We start from the raw sequence: 20,816 nt of genomic DNA, 5'->3' as shown, positions 1-20,816 counted from the left end.
AGATACAAATGTACATGTAGTTATGTAGGGAGGGTAGTAGAGATTCCATCACAATCACGCAACCCCGGAAAAAGCCATGAGGCCCGTTAATTATGCACATGCCGACGACAGACGAACGGGAGGGGGAGGGAGGAGGGGGACGATGGCGGATCGTGTTTGTCTGCTTCCGGAACACCCGTTTTTGTTTTGTTGCAATGTCCACACCCTTCATTCCGAGAGGGGAGGGCAATTTTATTTTCTGGGAGGGAGGCTTGATATGGAACAGGTAGAGATTAGATTGTAGAAGAGTTTGAGTTGTTGTGAGTTGCGGAGATCATGGGGAGAGGAATTGGATCGTGAGTATATCTAATTTGGGTTGGATTGGGGTTGGGTTTTTAGGTTTTGGGATTGGGTTTGGGCAGTTAGGCCCGGAAGAAGGCATAATGCTAATAATACCAAGTGAAACTAAACTACTGAAACTGATGAAACGGGGGGGAGCTTAATTAATATCACGCCCAATCTATAGCCAATCTAACTAGCTAACAACTTGTAACCTTCCTCACACTTACTCACTCACTTCACTTCACTCACTCTGCATCATCATCTCCCACTCGCTCCCAAACCAAACATCACACACAAACAAGCCAATCAAACCCTCCCCTTCCTCTAGCTCCCCCAATCTCAATCTCAATCTCACCCTAGCTGCAAACCTAAAACCAAACCCCATCTAATTCGCCAACTCCTTCGGATCCCCCACAAGCACCAGGATACCCCCATCCTCGTCCCTACTCATAAACTCCACACTCTCCAAATCACCCACAACAAAATCCGGCTTCGCGTCCTCAACCTCGGCGCGGGTATGCGATGTCAGCAGCCCAACGACGTCGCAGCCAGCCGCCCGCCCGGCGCGGATCCCGGCGGGCGCGTCTTCGACGACCAGCACGGCGGCGTCTTCGGGGATGTCGAGGAGCGTGCGGGCGAGGAGGTATCCTGCATTGGCGTGTGAGCACATAGAACAACAACAACAATGATAATAGTACATGTAGTAATGATAGTGATGGCGATGATGAAAGATGTCTACGAGGTACATAGGGCAAAGGAAGGGAAGGGGAAGGGAAGGGGAAGGGTTGAGCGCGCATTTACCTTCCGGATCAGGCTTCCCTTTACCAACGCTGTCGGCCGTCACAAACACTTTTGGCCTTGGGAAGGCCATGATCTTTTTTTTTTTTCAGACAAACAAACAGTCAGCTAGCCCCCAATTGCATGTACTTACTACTGCTAGTAGCTGTCAAGAAACAAAAAAAAAAAAAGATGGAATGAAAAAATAAAAATAAAATAAGACAATAAAACAACCAACAGCCAGCTCGCTGATGGTTCCAAGGACACGGTAAGGGGATCCCCAACACCAGTTGCCAGGCAGACCCTAGCTATCTAGATAGCTAGGGTATGATAGCTAGAATAGAAAACCAACCAACACCCCCCCCCCCCCGGACCCCCGAGCCCCCCCGACCCCGGGCAGCTGACTTGACTGACCACAACCGGCCCCCCCAACAAACCCAGCTCGGAGAATTAATTGAGCATCGGTATTGGGGAGGAGTGCCGCCATTACCGAAGCACCGGGGCCTGTTGGTTTTTTTCTTTTCTTTTCTTTTTGTGGGGGCCGGGGAGGTATGGCTCTTTTTTCATATTTTATTTTTTGTTGGGGCTGAGAATAGAACACGGCCGCGGAGGGGAATGTTCGCGAAGAGATAACGAGCGGAGGGGCAGGTGTCCCAATTGGTTCCCAATTGACCAGCTACCTGGGGCGGCGGAGGCAGATGCCGTTGGAGGGTGTTCGTATTTTGGGTTGGGAGGGTGGGAGGGTTGATGAGGGTGTTTCAATCGGTTTCCCCCTTCCTTCCTCCTTCCTGATACTTGCTACTGCTTACGCTGCTTGCTCTAGCTGACTTTCATCATTTCTGATCCCTCGATTCTGATTCTTCAGCCCTGAGGGATGTTTGGGAATTCGAATTGATGATAGGTAGAGAGGTAGAGCAGCTAGCAGTAGAAACAGCCTAACCCGGGGAACCGCCTAAAACACCCTGCTGGGTAGGACAAAAGCGAACCTGACCAATTCCCACCTCTCACCTCCCCTCGAGATGAGATGAGATGAGATTGAAATTATAGTTCCAAACACCACCCCGTATTCCCCCAAATCCCATCCCCCATCGCAAATCTCATATCTCGTATCGCCTCCAGATTTCAAAGCAAAAGAAGGCAAAGCAAAGAAGAAACAAAACAACAACAACAAATAAAAAAGAGAGAGAGCTAAACTAACCTTCACCCACGGCTCCGCCAACGCGACTGTTCCACTCGTCACAATCGCCCATTTGCACCCCGTTGCCTCGAGGCGTGAAATAAGGTTTCTAGCACCTAATTGATATTGCGACCACCCTAGCTGAGGGAGGAGCTAGGTGTTCTTCATCTTCATTTTCGCTTCTTTTCCTACGCGCACATCGAGCGCAGGTAGCTAGGGGCAAGATTCTTTTTTTTAATTGATCAATTGATCATATCATAGGTATCTTACCCTACCCTAAGCCAGCCAAGCCAGCCCAGGAAAAAGAAGGGAAAACGAAGATGAAGAAGCAAAGCATCGCCCCCAGCTCGCGGTCATGTGCGTTAACCACTGACTTCCTCCACACCATTACTTTTTTTTTACCCCGGGGGGAGGGCCGGGCGAAAAGATGAAATGTGACACCCAAGATGTTGGGTAACGAGAAAACCGCACACCGCCCCGTCAGGCAGGCAGGCAAGGACAAGAACAGGGGGGGCCGGGGGCCGGGGGGGTTGATGAATGGGATGGGATGGGATGGGGTGATGTTGGTTTGGGGTAGCTCAAGCTAGCTTACCAGGCAGCTCCTTTGCGTCCGCGGCATTGTTTTTCGGGATTTCGGCCTCGAGGGCGCGGATGTCTGTTGGTTTTTCGTTAGTTTTTTTTTCCTTCTGTTTTCTTTTTTTGGTTTGTTACGTTTCTTTACGTTTTCCGGGGGATTGGGGGAGTGATATGAAAAAAGAGGCCCAAGATCGAGAGAAAAAGGAAATGGAATGGAATGGATGGGGGGAGTTTTTGCAAAATGATATGCAATAACGTGACGTGACGTGAGGCTGTTGCTAAAAAAAAAAAAAAAAAAAAAAAAAGCCGTTTCCGTTTAAATCGTCCTCCCCGCCCCGCAAAAAAAAGGAACCAACATGAATAAGGCAACACCAAAAAAAAAAAAGGAAAGAAAAGAAAAAAAAGGACTTATGTACTTACGCTCCTCATTGGCCAGCTCGGGCTTATATTGGCGGACAATGTCGATTGTGCGGCGGCCGTGGGAGGTTGCAAGGATGAGGGCGGGGTCGATGGAGTGTTCGTTTCCGAAGCTGTTTGGTTATTTGCTTGTTAGTATTTGACAATATGCATATGTGACATTGTGATATAAGGAGGAGGGGGAGAAGGAAGGTACCGTGTCCAGTGGGCGATTACGGCGTTCGTGCTGTCGATGAGTGTTCCTGGATCGAGCTGTGTTAGCTTTGGGAAGCGGGGCAGCGCGGGGGGCGGGGAGGGGTAGTACCGTCGAGGTCGAAGAGGATCGCAGCGTATTTCTTGAGGATGGGGGCCATATTGAGTAGTATATGATCTAGTTATTAGTAGTAATAGCTATAATAGTGGTGATAGTAGCTGTCGCAACTGTAATAGTAGATTTATAACAGAATTGAAGCAGAAGCAGTATATATATAGAAATTCGAAGTATAGTAGTAGTACGTAGCTGTAGTAGAGATCTATCGTCTATTGTTCAGTATCTAGTACCAGAAAGAAAGCGCAACAATTGCGAGATTTAAACCCCCCTCATGCTTCCAGAACGAAGAGAAAAAAAACCAGGATACCCCCCGGCGCCGGCCGGACAGATACGTGGAAGCTTCTCTCTGTTCTTACCCCTGCATAAACCGCCGCTCCCAGAACGGCATTCTACCACACACGCCATACCACATATGACAACGCATCCGCACGCGCAGCCGGGTAACACCAGCTGCCCTGACGTCGTGCCAAGAGGAGCCCTACACTCCCCGCCAGACTGCACGAGAGAGAAAGAGAGAGCTATCAGACTGCGGGTCTGTCAAGCATAGGCAGAACAAGAACCATCACACACACACACACACAAAAACACATTTAGCCAATATGGACGAAACAGAAAACAAAGAAGCCATCCACGCAGCCTGTCGTGAAGGACGCTGTACACCGCCCCCCTCTTATCTCTCTCTCTCGCCCTCGATCTGGGTCGAACTGTAAACTAACATGAGCGATTATTATCGTGATATCAGTGGCCGCGGTCGAGTCACTCCTGTCTGCAAACCCGAAGCTGGCGCACCGCCGCGACTCGGACGACCGTCTACCGATTCACTGGGCGTGCTCGTATAACCACCTCCCAATCGTGCAGGTGCTGACGCAGGTCAAAGACTTTGACATTGACGCTGTTGACGGCAGCGGCTGGTCGTGTCTCATGATTGCCTGCAGCGTCAAGGATGGCGACGACCTTGTCGAGTACCTGCTGAAGCGGGGGGCAGACGCGGGGCTAAAGAGTGAGCTCCTCCCCTCACAACTGCCCCTCGCATCCTGTCTATATACCATGCTAACCACAGCGCACCAGACAACAACGGCCAAGTACCCCCACCCCACCTCACCCCCTCCCCCAAACCCCACTAACACCACCAGACCCCCCTCCACTTCTGCGCCTCCAAGACCCGCCTCTCCGCCGCCCGCCTCCTCCTCTCCCCACCCTACAAAGCCTCCCCACGCATCCCCGACACGCACTCACAACTACCCCTCCACCGCGCCGCCGCCGTCGGCTCCCTCCCCATGGTCAAGCTTCTCCTCGACCACAACTCCCCCGTCAACAGCAGCGACCGCAGCGGCCTCACGCCGCTCCACCACGCCATCGCCGAGGGCCACGGCGACGTCGCCATCGAGCTCCTACGCAGGGGTGCCGACAGCTCGCGGCGCGACAGCGACGGCGTGCTCGCCATCGCGCTGGCGCCCGATCGAAAGGTCAGGACGTGGATCCTGGCTGAGGCGGAGAAGGAAGGGGTTGAGGTGGTCACGGAGTAGTAGGCATGGAATGTTGTATGTAGGTATGCATGAAATTCCAGTTGGCTTTTTTTTTTTTGCTTTGCGACGTCATCCGTCATGGGGTGTCACTCGCTGTGGCTGTGGCTGTGGTGGTGGTGGTGGTGGTGATCGGCGCGCTCTCACACCTCCTGAAGGGGGAAAGGATCGGTGGCCGGAATCGGTGGGTGGGGAGGGGGGGGGAGTGGTGGGTGGGTATTTGTAGTAGTCCCCGGCCCCGGGAGGGAGGGGGAGAGGTGGCGAAATGAGCTGTGATGTAAGGGGGTTGTTGAGCGCCCGGATGGTTCCGGGTGAGGTAAGGGGGGCTGGGTGGTGTCGTTGGATTGGAATGATGCGCGCGTGTGTGTGCGCCGTTGGGCAGGTGTGTGGGTGAGGCTAGACCGATCTAGACTCTGTGGATTCTTGCGCAGAGTATCGTTGGTGCAGATACAATGTCGGATGCCAGCCAGGTGGCGGATGCAGGTACAGATGGTTTCTACTGTGAATTGTACTGTTCCCTCTCGCCCCCCGGCCCCTAGGATTCATCGTAAAAATAAAAGCCCGCATACATGATATCTACCACCCTCTCATCCCTCGGCCTACTAAGTATAATCTATACCTGTATATATTGCCTTAATACACAGCGCCCACAGTCGTCACAAGCCCAATTTTGCCTTTCTCCATCAGTAGTACAAATAAACCTCTACTCCAAAAAAAGTTGAATATCTAGATCTTGATCGAGTGATACCCCATGACCCTCGCTTCGCTATCACTTGGCTCCTTTGCGGCAATGGCTGCCTTAGAGAGATCGCTAAAAGCGCAATGAAGCTACGGCACGCACCAGTACCCACGCATTATGTCTTAGACTAAAGTAGGACAAGCAAGCCTCAATACATACTATTTTAACGCCAAGCTGGGAGTGGTCACTGCGAGTGATAGTCCATGAATCTGAAACCCTCAGTCGTAACTTAGATATACCGCATGTATCTACAGGAAGATGTTCTTTCTGTGTAGACCCAGATGGGGTGTATAGCTAAGTTCCTAAACCCACGTTGCGGTACGATCCAGTGTATGATATAATGAGACGCGGACTGGTGGTCATGGGGAATCACTCGGTTGTTTTTGTTGTTGTTTTTTTCGTATTGAAATGGGTGCTGGCAGTGTATCAGGGGAGTTGAATACAAGTACATATACATGTAGTTAATGTGGTCTTTAGCTGACGCCTTCGGAGAGCGAAACATGAGGGGGTATGAGCTAATGTGCCTTCCTCCCGCCGTCACCAGCTAGTACCACTAAGTGTAGGCTAGACTACACACCACCCACCTATCTAGAACGCGGAAACCTCCCTCCCGTAGTAGTGGCCCGCTGGTCATATACACATCTAACCAGGACTAGCCAGTATCTTGTGACCCAGCTATTAACACGTCACCCATCCCACGACTGCATGCGCGCGTCCAGCTAGGGGTGCTACCTAGCCTCTTGATATCGATGCATTTTAATATATACATGTATGATAGAAAGCCGGAGTGGGTAGCATAGGGCCTTCCTTTACTTGCCACGTCTTTCTCACTCCTGAGTTTACTTTAGATTTAGATCTATGATTATGAGACATAGATGCCGTCGATCATGAGATGTCACTCGCCGAACACAAACGCAAAAAAAATGCCAGGATAGCCTGGTTCGAGTTATCCTTTGGGGCTGATCATGGCATTCTGCTCTGGGAGAGGATTTTAGGAGGATGAGGAAGTTTGGGGGGGGGGGGGCTAGGGGACTCCTGAATTTGGTGACGTGACTTGATCTGGGCTGTTGTACGTGTTGGCTTTAGAGAGTTTGGTGTTTCGAGCCCAATTGCCATTCATAGTCATGCGTCGACGAAAACCATGGATTTATCGATAATGTATTCTAATTAAGTAGACATTCAGTCAAAGGTAGTGATCATGAAAAATAACACAAAATCCCCTTTTTCACGGCTTTTTATTACAAAACGCCTTAGTATATCCATAAAGGCCATAAATTTAGTATGTACAAGTCGCTGCCGGCCTTCGGCCGGAGAGGATAATCCATCATATATTATATTTTAGTGCAATTCTGTATGAGAATGAAGCCCCAGGAAGGGTATACTCAAAACTTTATATTAATGTAGAAGGATCTAATGAAAAATTAACAAAAATAATCTTTTAATTTTTGATTTCAAGTATACCTGCATTCACATTGGTCTATTAATACTTCATCAGCAAAATCTCTTGCTAATTTTAACGGCTCGGGCCTGGATTCAGGAACAACTTTGAATACGGCAGAGTTGGAACAGGTTCAAGGACGGAATCTGAGGAGGATCTCCGAGCGGAAGATAATACCAAAATCTACTAATTATAGAGAGAAACAAAAATCAATGTTATAATGATTATATCGTACTGAGAAACTTGAAAGCAAATATTGATAATGTGATATTGTATCAAGTAGAGCAAAAATCAATACCCTGATATCGTATACTAGTAAAGAAAAACAAAAATTAATATAATTATAACTATATTGCTCTAAAAAAGGAAAATCAATTCAATCATGATTATATTGTCACAAAAAAAGCAAAAATCAATACTATTATATTCTACTGCCAGTGAGAAAATCAAAAATCAATATCATGATATCATCTCAAGAAAAGCAAAAATCAATATATCAATCAAAAAAAAATCAATGTGTTAGCAACTCAAAAAAAGCAATCTTAATCACCAACTTCTCAAACCTAGCCAATCAAAACCTTTAAATAACACATTGCATATCGGTATATCTATATACTTATAAGATAAGGAGAAGATCAAAGAAAGAAAGAGCTACATGTATGTATGAAGTAATCTAAAGAAAATGACTAAGGTCATGGGTAAAAATAAAGGTGAAGATGAAAAAAGAAAAAAGAAAAGAGAAGAGAAGAGAGGAAAAGAAAAGAAAGGGGGAAAGGGTGGCCCTAAATGCTCCAAATCATGCATTCTAGCCGGCCTGACTAGTTGCAAGCAAACTGAAGCAAAAAGAATGACTAGTTACATGTACATACCATGTAATATTGGTAAACATAAACATAAAGAAAAGGTAGATAAATATAGCTAGGGAATTCTTATGCTTTAGATAAGAGATAGTCAATGATAATCACCAATCTAAGTGTACTAGACCTGAGTCCAAAGCACTATCCTCAACTTCTTCCTCGTCATCATCCTCATCCTCGTCCTCACCCTCGTCCTCATATTAAATTGCGTAGCATCCGGGCCGCGTCTCTTAAGCCATATGCCGTCGCAATATACAATGCCGGATCTCCATCCTTGTCCTTTTCCGACACGTCCGCTCCGTGCTTGAGTAGTAGCTGGACCACGTCTCTTGCGCCATGCCGTGCCCCCCTGTTCAATCAGTAGCTGGGTCACATCTCTCCAGCCCTGCCGCGCCGCCAACTGAAGTGCTGCACGCCCCCCCCCCCCCCCAATCCATTTCCGAGATATTCCCTCCTTGATCAAGTAGCAGCTAAACTGTATCTCTGTGGCCCATCTCCACAGCAAGATGCAATGCCGTCCGTTCATATCCATCCCTTCCCGAGATGTCTGCCCCCAGCTCTAGTAGTAGCTTTACAGCTGCTTCATTCCCATTTCGAGCTGCCATGTGCAACGCTGTTAATTCACTTCCCTCGGCTTTAATAGAGACACTTGCTTTCTTCTCCAATAGTAATTTAACGACCGAACTATGCCCTTTGGCTGCCTTACACACTTTCTCCCATCCAGTATGCTTTGGGTCCGAGAAATTGGCTCCCTCCACCAGCACCCGGATCACTTCGCAAGCTCCCAAGAGTGATGCTACGTGCAAAGGAAGGCAGTCTTTCGGGTATATGTTGAAATTATAGAGTTGACCTCGCCAATTCTCATATTTCCTGGGATAGACGGCCTGTAGGTAGGAGCTGATGGATCCGGGATTTGCGAGAAACCGGAGAATTATGTCCATCCCCGAGTCCCCCACATTTGCGGAGATGAAAATGTAAATTACGGGCAGCATACCCGAAGAAAGGGTACTTCTGAAGCCTATCCTGAAGAGAATGCTTCGATTTACAGGCCCCTAGGGAAAATTCATCGAAGGAGAGGAAAGTTACGCAAGTCATTGCAATTGCAAAGGCCGCATCACTAGGAATAATGGATTTTTCCGGGAGATATTCCTGAATCGTGTAATGGGCAAGTCTGATGGTATCGCCGGTCCCGTGATCATCAATCGCCACTAAACCTGGACATGTCTCAAGCAGTGTAGCTCTATCTAGCAGATCTTGCTCATCGATCTCGTATCTATATAGCTCAACAGATACTGCTGTTTGAGCTTCTTTGACAGTTAAGGTGCGCTGAGCGTGTACAAGCCATGAGAGTATCTTGATAGCCAGTTCTTTACACGATTTAGGCTTTGCATCGATGCTCCTCATAACTCTGTCATAGGTGGGATCTAGCGGCCGCTTTTCGGTGGACGAGCTTTTCAGTTTTACGAGGGCATCTTTGATTTGTTTGCGTGTAGCTTGCTGGCATATATATTCGACATGGAATTTCACGAGCAAGAACCTGTACTCAAGTGCCAGGTTAGATAATAAGGTGCTTGAAGCCAAAGAAGAGCCATCCAGAAACCTATGAACGAACCCTTTCACACACTCCCTAGCTTCGTTGCTTCTTACATCAAATAAAAGGCCATGATCTCTATACTTACATTCCTTTAGCGCAGCTAGAAAGCTCGGATAATATTTCCTCTTTAAAATCATTATCGTCTCCAATACGACGCTTTGACCCTGGGTTCTCATCGAACTTTTCTTGAATATACGTCCTGATATCCATCTCCTTTGCCGCAAGTTCTACCCTTTCTGAAAACTTGAAGGATTCTTAAATATCCTCTGGATAATAGCGGCTAGTTATGAAAATACTAGCACCGTCTGCTACCAGACGATGAAATAGTGGTAAAAGGTCCTTTCTCTGATTTCCTTGATGCCATTCATCTAAGGCATCAAAAATGAGGAATACTCGATTGTATCCGGGCGAGAGATGCTTTAATAATACACGTAGAACCTCGTATAACTCTTCTAAACTGGGCCGTTTTCCTCGGGATCGTAAAACTTCGTGCATTGTCTCAATTTCTTTGGGAAGGCGAGGGCCCGGTAACTGAATCGAAAGCTGTTTTACCAGGCTAGCGATGACGTTTGTTGGAGTCTGGCTATCTTGCTCCTTGTAGTCGAAGTATACATAAGCTACCCCATAATTCTTCGTTGATGCTTGTTTCTGAAGATGGTCAATGACCGCGGAGCTGAAATCGTCAGCGATGCCTTGAGACTTTAGCTAAGCCAGAGACACTGTTTCCGAGGTTAATAATAATAAATCAAATACCTCAAAAATGTTTTCCCAGCTCCAGCTATATTCGCGATTAGCAGTGTTTCGGTCAACGCGACTAAGCTTTGATGGACCCACGAATGCCATAACCCCAAAGCAGTTTAGGGTTCTGAGTATTGAGTAGCTCTTGAAATTGAGGCGTTCTTATGAGCCAATCACCAGTGTTATTTCGCCTTCTACTGTTGATTTCTAAATGTTTTTTTATCTGTTTGGTCCGGATATATCCAATTCAATATTTTTCCCCGGATTTCCACTATTAAACATCTCGGTATCAGTAAAGATCACAAAGAGATTAGGTCTTTTAGGCCACTCACTCATCTGGATAGAATATTGTTTTTATCTCTAAAATCCTGGGCGGAGGCCTCGGCTTCGAGTTTTATCCGAAGTTCTTGTACGACGGTGTTTGTGTCCTGCACGCCAGCTTTGATTTCTTCTGCCGTACGGTCCAAATCCATCACATATGCCTTTACCGCTTAAGATACAGTACTTTAAAACCAATTAGTATCAAAAACAGAGGCTAATATCGCTATTCAACAATTCTCGATACCACTTACAGATTATCCATAGTTAAAGCTAGGATGAAAAGGTTCTTTTGTCTCTGGATTCGTGCTATGCATTGTTGGGTTTCTGCTTCTTTCAACGGCCATTTCAAGTTTTGGATAATTATAATTCCTTTAAGACCTTGTTTCGGCACCAACTTCAATTGGAGCCGCCTGAGTTCCAGCGCACATCCTGGAAGAGGTCCATTTTGGCCATTGATCAGCTGCAAGGCAGTAGACTCGAGATTTCTATCGGCCTGCACATAGTCTTGTAAAGTGACGAGAACGTTTCCAAGAGACTGGAGCTCAACTAGGTCCCGTAAATTCTTTGATGCCCCCTTTACCCCACCAAGGTAAGTATAACCCAAGGTTATCAGCTTTTCTGCTAGTTGAACGATGGCTATAACGCTTGCAGTAATACTCAAATGGTCAGCTATTCCAGGCTAAGCTAAACGGGTTCCGTATCGAAGGAGTATCAGGAAGTACTGTGAGGTATAGAAGTTGAGGAAGAAGTCTGATGTGTATAGAAACTTGAGAGGCAGAAACTAGCTTTGCTGGCTACGAGGCTGTGAATTTGGTTCGAGACCATGCTGACTAACGAATATGACCGCGAGTACCAAATTTGGACCGCATTTTCGGGATCCTCTTGCCTGCCCCGAGTGTGTAAGTACATGTAGTGATACAGCTCTTTTACAATATATCTAGAGGAATTTGGGGTTAACCCGTCATTCTCGCCCAATGCCGCATCATTGATGGTGCGGATTACCAGCACCTCGCATGTATAATATTGATTATGTGTATACGTACAGCCACTCAGCAAAAGTGTTCGTGATATAGTTTTAATGTCAGTGCGCAGTGTGGCGCACCCGTAATACTTGAGATTCAAAACAACGAAAAAATATATAATATACTTTGTGACTATATATAAAAAGAAGATAGGTCATTGATCTTATTCTTCATTAATTTAGGCGCCATTGGTCACTGGGAAAGTCTTCTCTTGGGGGGTTCTCGGTGGTCCGCCACGGTTATATATGGAGAAATGTCTCACTCCGAAATCGGAATCACGAACACTTTTGCAGAGTGGCTGTATATCTACCGAGCACACCACTAAATCCAAGAACAATATTAAACATGAATCTGGCCGCCTTGAATTCGTTTCAAAGTACATGTGCGTATGACTACCCACATATTGATAACACGTATGCACGACAAATCACTCGCACTATTGGTTGCCATCTACTGTCTGGTCAGTCTGCGTATATATATGCTATAGAGGTGTAGATTCAACCAAGTACGTACGTGTAAGCGCACGCGCAGCCTCGTGTTCATCATCTACGAGACACTTATGAGATCTGTGAACAAGTTTAAGATCTAATGTTCTGTATATGTAGGTACGCCCTGCATGTAATTACATAATATTCCGTGAAGGGCTTGGTCCTATATCTAGTCATGAAGGGATCCATGAGCCAAACAGACGGTGCGGGGCTCCGAACCAATCCGAGCTTTGGACTTAGATGTATTTAAAATATACGTACACCTTACTATTCAACAAATCCGAGTTGGAGCCACTCATTTGGAGTGAAATATAATATTGAGATATAACAACGGTAAGGGGAAGGGTTCATGATGCTCCTAGTGACTCCATGTCATTTAAACATACATGTACTTTAGCTTTTTGTTGATTGATGTTGTTTACCCGTACTCCCTCATTCATAACACTTGGCAGAACAATATCATGCTTTCTTGATCATTGACCCTCCGGATCGAGTCTCTGTGCCCAAAGGACTGAGCCGGCTTACGAACCGTACCGGTACCACTGCTGCGGAATCTTACGCACCGTTATACTAGTACATACGTAGCGTGTCCGAGGGATTGTAGTTGGAGTGGGCTACCGCCGCATGATCTGATCAATCAATCCAAGGAAAGAGGAAATGATATTAGTCATGATCAGGATTTGGGTTGTCTGAACAAACCAACAAGCCCGCTACCGCACCCACGAGGACCAGTTCAATACGTATATACGCGTCCATATAGAGAGGACTTAAAATCCATAGCAATCCTAAAAGACAAAACCTCCTACTTGTGTATAGCTCGAATGACTGGGCGAACAAGACCACGCGCATTGATTTGGTCAGTATATATCTATGAAAACTCCTGATACTTCAATTAATAAACGTAAGACTCAAGACCAAAAATCAGTTCAGGTACGTTTATTCGCTGACTAGTTGAGCCGCCATCAGTTTCCAGTCCACATCTTCTTACCCTCTCCCTATGCCCTCGTGGTCACTTCGCAGGCCATAAATTGATCTTATTAGCATTTTTTTTTTTAGCGAGAGGGGGCGATTCGTCACACTTAAACCACGCGCAGGCGCAGTGCTTCCGACCCACAGGACATATATGTACAGCAGTAGGTAATAAGTGATGGAACACAGCGATGCCTGTTTTGGTAAAACGCCACCAACATTTGGTGTTTGTACTCTCGGGCGTTCCATCACTTATTACCTGTCGCTGTACAAGATAAGACACCCTGTTAAGTTACCCTCGTTTAAGAAATTCAAACCAGAGATCAATCTCTTCTATCGAGACCGGCTTGGAGCTTACCATGGAACTTCATGATACATTCACATACCCATCAATATCCACCGCTGCGACAAACTAAAACGTCTCATTAAAAGCCGGAAAATAGTATCCGTTATGGGTTCTTATAACAACAATATGGGCCATGTGGAGTAAAAAATCTTTAATATTATGATCGGCGAACCTTTTCGTTATGGCTTGGCTCACAACCACTCACTCGGCCCTTCAAGCCTGCCGAGTGAGATGACAAGCCAACCTGTGGGAGCGACGGGAGGCTTCTCATCATGCAGCCACCAGAAACCCTACTTCAGCCTTACGCTGATCAAAATGGCACCCAGACCACACGTCATTCTGCAGCTGCTCTTTCCATAACCTAGGATCCTGGCAAGGGTATATCTGCAGCCCAGGATCACCCAGGTGATTGGGGATATGGAAAATTGACGTTCATTCGCTCACAGTGCGCTCACTCTCACTCTTCAAAAGTAAGGATAGAAGTAGATACCATAAAAACAAATACGACAGCTAACTAGACCAGACCAGACCAGACCATATCAGACCAGATCTACAGACACAGTTTGGTACTCTCAAAACACAAGTAGAAAGAAGGAAAAAAGGGAAAAAAAAACGGTATCACAAACCAACCAATATTCCCAAAACCCACCCTAGAAAGTAAAGTAGAAAGAATAGTCCCAAAGAACATAAACCGGGAAGGGGAAAAAAAGGAAAAAAAATCAAATTACAAGAAAAGAATGAAAGGGAGGAAAGAAGAATGATCGACCAAATGGCTGGCTGGGTTGGCCCCTAAACAGTAGAAAGGGAAGAAAGAGTAAGGAAGAAAAACTACATCGATCAAACCAGTCCATTAGATACCGCGGTGGAGGGAGGAGGGGGCTAGGGTATACCAAACAAACAAGAAAGCAAGATAGGGATTAGACGCGGAGATTCTTGATACTTCGAAATAAAAAAAAGGGAACCCGCGCCTTGGGGACGTCATTGAAAAACAAGGAGGAAAAAAGCCAGGATTAAAATAACATCGAAGTGAAGAAGTGGAAAGAGAAAAAAAAAAACGAGAATAGTGAAGACCCAATAAACATGTTGGGGGTGCCCCATAACATCAACAAGTAAAACCATCGATCCATCCTATCCAGCAAACATACAACCACAAACAAAGCGAGGACAAAGAAAAGAGGGGAAATCTGCGCATAGTGCATCGTAATAAGCCAAAGTAGCGGCGGTTGGGAGTCGTAAAAACGTTAATACAACGTCTGGAATCAGGGACTGTGTAAAAGAAAGACAAAGGGAAAATAAACTGAAGCGCATTCCCCACTTGCAGCCTTTTTCAGAAGCCGCCCTATCCATCCGTCCATCCACCGTTTAGCCCGCAGAGTTCCACCATCCGTTCTGAGCGGAACCTTGCTGTCCGTAACCCCGCGGCGGCGGTGGCTGTCCCAGATAATGCTGTGGCGTCGGACTCGAGTACATCGGCGGCTGTTGCCCATGCTGCGTATGCATGGCGGGCATTGACTGGGGGTGCGGCTGGGGATGGTGCGGTCCCGGGTGCTGGTGGGGGTGCGATGGCTGTGGCGTATGTGGCGCCTGAGGGTGGAAGTACTGAGTTGGTGGCATGTAAGGTCCACCACCGTGTGTATGCAGCTGCTCCGGCTTAATTCCCTGGTTTGGCCTTACTGGCGACTGAGAGACCAATTGCTGATGCTGTTGTTGCTGCTGCTGCTGTTGCTGTTGCTGATGATGCAGAGAAGACAGCTGCTGTGGGCTCATCATGTGTGGAGGTGGAGCATGAAGCTGCGGGTGTTGCGGGATAGGCGCATGTTGAGATGGGTGCGGCAATTGTGGGTTGGCAGGCTGCTGCTGTTGCTGCTGCTGGGCCTGTTGGGCCTGTTGCTGTTGGGCCTGCTGCTGCTGGGCCTGCTGCTGCTGCTGCTGTGGGTTCAAGACCGATGGGTTATGCTGTTGCGGCTGCGGCTGTGGCTGCGGGGGGGACTTGGGCTTGAAGTAGTTTTCCTGATACATCCCCCTCCTTGCCTTGCTCGTCTGCCCAAGCTGCTTATTGAAGTCCGCGGCATTGTGCACATGTTCCATAACCTGCGACTGAGACGTGCTGGTCATCCTGTCTTGGTACGGCGGGCCACTGACTTCTTGCCTTGGTCTGGGAACCGAATACAGCTCTCTCAACTTTTCTTCAGTAGGGGCAAGGTGAATCATGGGCAATGGTGTAACCGTTGGAGCGGGGCCACCTAGCCCAGGCTGAACCATCTGTGGCACAGGTTGCTGGTCAATCTGGGCTGGGTCGTGTGTGTAGAGTGGCTCTTGGCCCTGACCATGTTGCTGCTGTTGCTGCTGAGCAGCTTGTTGCTGCTGTTGGGCTGCGGCTTGCTCACTGGCCTGCGCGGCCCTGATTTTTGCTGCGCCTGGTCTTTTCTCACCAGCTGGGTCTTCTTCTGTGAAACCCTGCTTTCGTGCCTTGGATTCCCAGTAGTCATCTCTCACACGTCGGCCATTTACGATCACTCTGCTCCCAAATTGACGGAACATACTCCTAGCAGTCACGATTGCGATCTGTCGCGACCTGTAAGAGTACGGGAGAAGCTCTTGCTGGATAAGGTCATCTTTCTCTGTTTGCGTTGCGATAATCTTGAAGAGGGACCTATTCTTGTTAAACAAAAGGTACGAGTCTCGGTACCCCAAAACCCTGGCACACTCAGTCGCCAACATGAACAGCTTCTCGCCGCGATTCGGCACGTGAAACGTTCGGCATTTATATTCCCTGCCATTGCAAAGATGCCCTGTTGACATAACTTTCTTGTCGCCCTCCTCATCATACTCGCGAGGAATATATTCATCGCCCTCAGGCGTAAGCTGGTCAGTCGTATGGTCGCGTACCGTCGGCAGCGCCTTGACCATCGGCTTGGCAGGTGTCGGTTTCGGCGGTGTAGGCAAGGTACCAGGTTGCTGAGTGGGTGTCTGTAATTGCTGGATCTGCTGTGGCGTGCTTACGGTCTGTGCGGGTAGTTGCTGGTGTTGTTGCTGTGGGGTACTCGCAAGCTGCGGACTCTGCGGCACACCAGGGCCCTTGTTCTTTGGTGGTCGCCCACGCTTCCTGCGGACCGGTTCTTCGGTAGCACCTATAGCACAAGTTTTTTTCCTATTAGTTTTTATTTTTTTATTTCTTTTTATTTTTATTTTTTATTTTTTATTTTTGCGCGGGCGCGGGCGCGCATGAAGGGAATGAGAGGGGGGGGGTTCTCTCTCTTTAGCTGGAAGACGTACCTGCACCAAGATCATCGCCAGCTATGGCTCCATCTCTGTAAGTCTCGGGGGACCGACTTCTTTTAATTCCTCTTGGACTGGTAATACTTGCGAGCGCAGCAGCATTAGGTTTTGTGTCATTCTCGAACTCTGTCGCAGTTGTGGGCGGCGAGAACGGTGTCGCGATGGTGTACGCGCTGGCGGGGTTCAAGGAAGCTGGGTCGATGGTGCCAGAGCCATCGAGGCCCCCGCTGTTCATAGGGGGCGTATACACGTTCATGTTTCTGAATGCCGTTGGTGAGGTCATGCAGTACACAGTTAGAGGTGAGGGGGGTGGTGGAGAGGGTGAGTGGTTCCTTCGCTCTGACAAGCGCGAGCGGATTAAGCTCGGGACTGGATTGGGTGGATGGAGGATGGGATGGGATGGGATGGGAGCGAGCGAGTGGGTGGAGTTTGACGCGAACGTTAATGGATGTATGGGCCGCGCGAGGGACCAAAAGAAGAAGAGCAACCACAGCGACAGCCGTTAGAAGGTCACTTTCGGGACAAACACAGGAGAAGCAGCAGCAGGAGCAGCAGCAGTGGAGATGGTGGGGGTGGGGTGGGCGATGGGGGGGTGGGGGGGTGTGGGCGAGGGAGGGGAAGGGAGGGGTGGGTTGTTGGATAGGCGAGCAGCAGCAGAGCAGCAGCAGCAAGCAAGCAGCAGCAGCAGGCAGCAGGCAGCAGGTAGGTAGTAGAGGCAACAATAACACTACCACTCACTACTACTACCGTAGGCAAGCAACTGTCAAGTTATTTTTTTTTTTGGGAGGTGCGGGAGAGGTGCACTGACTGGCTCGCCGGGTGGATTGTTGACGCGAAGTGGAAGGGGGTGTGCGGTTTCGTAGAGCGTGTGTGGGTTATGGTATGGGGGTGGGGAGGGGAAGGGGAAGGGGTGGTGTGTATGTGTGGTGTGTGTGTGTGTGTGTGCGAGATGGATACAAAAATGGTGTGGTAGATAGAGGTGGTGGTGGTAGTAGCAACAGGAACGTAGGCAAGAAGTCAGGCCCTGTGTACTTCCTCTCCAAGGAGTAGGGATGGATGGGGGGATAGATGTTGGATGGAACTGGGCTTCTTCACTTGCTCTCTCGCTTGCTCTCTGGTTCAAGAGGAGAGACCAAAGGCCAAAATGGTGTGGACACCGTGGGTGGATGGATGGATGGATGGCTGGATAGATGGAATGGATGATGAAGGGGGCTGCAGCAACTTTTAGGGAGGATCTGAGTGATGGGCGCAGCTTGATTTGCTGGGATTGCTTTTTTAGTTCCTTTTGTACTTTCTTTTTGTTTGATTTGTGTTATTTTTCCTCTTTCTCTGATGGGGAAGGGGGAGGGGGTGAGAAGGTGTGGGAGAAGCGGAGCGAGGGAGCGAGGGAAAGGGTGGCTGGATATGCTTTGTGATTGGCTGGAACCGAGGCGGATATGCACGGCAACCAATTAAAAACCAGTAACAGAGAGGTTGGGGAGAGAAAACAAAACCACTGTTCAAAAAATCTATTCCTCCTGTAAGGACGATTCGACTAAAACTTGAGAATCAAATAGACAAAAATAAAAATAAAAAAATAAAATAAAAAAGGAGGGGTGATTGATTATGGACAGGACAGATGTCACCGTGTAGAGTAGACAGATAGATGGATGATAGATGATAGTCCGTCCAATTGAGGGGTGGTCGCGATAGAACTAGGGCAAAAATGGTGTGGTCCGAAACACATAAAAATAAAATATAAATACCTGCTTGCTTGCTTGCTTGCTTAAACGTGCGTGTGTGGGACTGCCTGTCTGTTTTGTGATATGAGGCACTGGTGGTGTGTCTGTCCTGGATATCGACTCCGGACAGAAAGGAAAGAAGTCTCGTCTCGCTCGCTCGCTCTTGCTCGTCTCGCTAGTGTGCGCGTGCGTGCTGCTGAGTCTACCACTAGCTTTGATAGAGTAGGGCAATGATGTGTATCCTGGTTGACTGCAGGTTACGGGCGCTAGGCGTCGTCACGATAGGGCGGTGTGAGAGAGTGGCATGCGCGGATTGAAATTCAATACTTGCCAAGAGCTTGGGTGGGGGGGGTGGACTGCTGCCCTCCGGAAGAAACGAGCCTGCCTGAGCCTGAACCACCCTCGACAACGTGCTTGCTGCTTGATTAATTGCTTGTAACTTCTTCCCGAGCTGTATGGATGCCCAAGTGATCGCTGGTACTCTCTCCCAGGGAACTGGCCGACGTCCGGAACAAGCACGGAAAGGTCGAAAGGGACAAAAAACCAACGGTGAAAAGGGTGTGATGAGGAGGGGTGTGGTGGTGAGGGGGTGTGATGTAGGTGTGGTAGGTGTGCAGAGCAGTCTTAGCAGAGATCAGAACTGCAATCTGACAAAACGGTGTGGTGTGTCTGTGGCGGCGAGCTGCTTCTGCGGGGCTGAATGGCTCAAGCTCTCCTAAAAAAAAATAAAAAAAATTAAACCGAAGCTGGGGAAATCTCCAAAATAAAAAAATAAAAAAAGGAAATAAATAAATCTAAAGGCAGGCGCTGGGAGGAAGGAAGCACGGACGCTGGCCGTTTCTTTCCTGGTGGGTGGTGTGCGTGCGAAGAAGGAAGGATGGAGGGATCAGTGTGAAACGAAAGGGGGGTGGTGGGCGGACCCGCGTATATAAAATCGCGAAGAAAGTTGATATGGTATGCACCTCTAGCTCAGTCCAGATGAAACTCTTGAAATCAAGGTTGGTCCCCCAGATAGATGGATTCATATGGATCTCGATGTGCTGAAAAGCCACACCAATCAAATTGCCTCGTAGGGCGCGGAAAAATCAATGTTTTTGTTCGGATGAAGTGAGTTTTGAGTGAAATATTGACATCTCGGGTACAGAGAGAGTAGCATAGATAGATAGATTACGAAGCATCGCCTCCTCCTTCATGGCAGCATTTGCCCGACATCGGCCAGGGGGAAGAAAAAAAGAAGGGTCCACCGTCCACCCTACCGTGAACAGTCATTCAGGGCAGCTGACGGACAAAGACTACCATTTACTCCTACCTACCTACATGCCCCATCAGCAAACTCAAAAAAAAAAAAAAAAAACCGATAAGAGCTCTCAATTTAACCCCTAATGAACCCACATCCTTTGTTGATTGTTTCGTCTATTTATCGCCAACTTTCACATGACATTTGCAACGGTATCGGTTGGGTATAGGGTCCAGTCTGGTCATTCGGAAGTCTTCCATGACACATCCCTACCGGAACCAGCTTACTCCACATGCAGGCCCCTACTTCAAGATCACCATTCCAGAACCGCAGGCGTCATGATATATGACAAAAGGTATCTATTCGGGTTGTGAGAAAGGGCTCAGGATAGAGTACCTACAAAGCATTCGAGGGGGCGACTTACTAAACGTGCTACTACGCCCCTCAACCCAATAAATCTCAAACGCTCAACAATTTCAAGTTCAAAATGATTGTTTCTAGAGCACACATAAGGAAGTTCACGGAACCTCTCTAGTAAGTAATCATTCACAAATGAGAACACAAAAGGGAACGAAAAGAAAGAAAAAACGAGAACAGCAGCCGCAGCTTATTTACGCGCAAGTTCAAGCTAGATCAACCCGTAAACGGGTGTAACGGCAGTTTCCCTGTTCAGAGTCGACTCGTCGTTTCCGTCTGTCATCATCCTCCATGCTCGCCTCTCTCCTTCCTTCCCTGCACGACTCTGCATATGTGCTGCACTGATCTGACAGGCAGACCACCACCGAGGTCGAAAAGGAAAGGATAAAAAAAAGAATTTTAAAAAAGCAAAGGCGAGGCCCGGTCCCAACAGACTGTTCTGTTCTTCGCCATACCACTCCCTCGTGTCGTATTTTTATGACTCCCACCCCATCATCTATCAATAAACACCCACGACACCCCCAAGTCCCAGACAAGGATATTCCCAGG

General features: G+C 48.0%; 4 protein-coding genes across 4 annotated transcripts; 1 reads left to right on the top strand and 3 right to left on the bottom strand.

The window, feature by feature from the left end:
• Positions 1-706: 706 nt before the first annotated feature.
• On the bottom strand, positions 707-3,621 carry LAJ45_05157 (uncharacterized protein; the record flags this gene model as incomplete). Its single annotated transcript, XM_046114729.1, has 7 exons — positions 707-969; positions 1,123-1,195; positions 2,297-2,391; positions 2,868-2,930; positions 3,272-3,381; positions 3,465-3,510; positions 3,573-3,621. 7 exons carry the CDS (start codon positions 3,619-3,621, stop codon positions 707-709), a joined length of 699 nt encoding a protein of 232 aa, XP_045972278.1.
• A 556-nt stretch (positions 3,622-4,177) lies between these two features.
• On the top strand, positions 4,178-5,104 carry LAJ45_05156 (uncharacterized protein; the record flags this gene model as incomplete). The annotated part of the gene is made up of 4 exons (XM_046114728.1): positions 4,178-4,232; positions 4,321-4,578; positions 4,647-4,660; positions 4,712-5,104. 4 exons carry the CDS (start codon positions 4,178-4,180, stop codon positions 5,102-5,104), a joined length of 720 nt encoding a protein of 239 aa, XP_045972277.1.
• A 9,871-nt stretch (positions 5,105-14,975) lies between these two features.
• LAJ45_05155 (uncharacterized protein) lies at positions 14,976-17,148 on the bottom strand (the record flags this gene model as incomplete). The annotated part of the gene is made up of 2 exons (XM_046114727.1): positions 14,976-16,744; positions 16,890-17,148. The coding sequence occupies 2 exons, from the start codon at positions 17,146-17,148 to the stop codon at positions 14,976-14,978; spliced, it is 2,028 nt and encodes a 675-aa protein (XP_045972276.1).
• A 2,774-nt stretch (positions 17,149-19,922) lies between these two features.
• Positions 19,923-20,598, bottom strand: LAJ45_05154 (uncharacterized protein; the record flags this gene model as incomplete). The annotated part of the gene is made up of 5 exons (XM_046114726.1): positions 19,923-19,926; positions 20,006-20,026; positions 20,157-20,209; positions 20,275-20,347; positions 20,489-20,598. 5 exons carry the CDS (start codon positions 20,596-20,598, stop codon positions 19,923-19,925), a joined length of 261 nt encoding a protein of 86 aa, XP_045972275.1.
• Between the last annotated feature and the right edge of the window lie 218 nt (positions 20,599-20,816).

Source organism: Morchella importuna (assembly GCF_003444635.1).
Source record: "Morchella importuna strain M04M26 chromosome Unknown Morimp01GS013, whole genome shotgun sequence".
NCBI lineage: Eukaryota > Fungi > Ascomycota > Pezizomycetes > Pezizales > Morchellaceae > Morchella > Morchella importuna.
The sequence above is the reverse complement of the archived record's forward strand: the minus strand, read 5'-3'. Positions and strand labels throughout refer to the sequence as shown.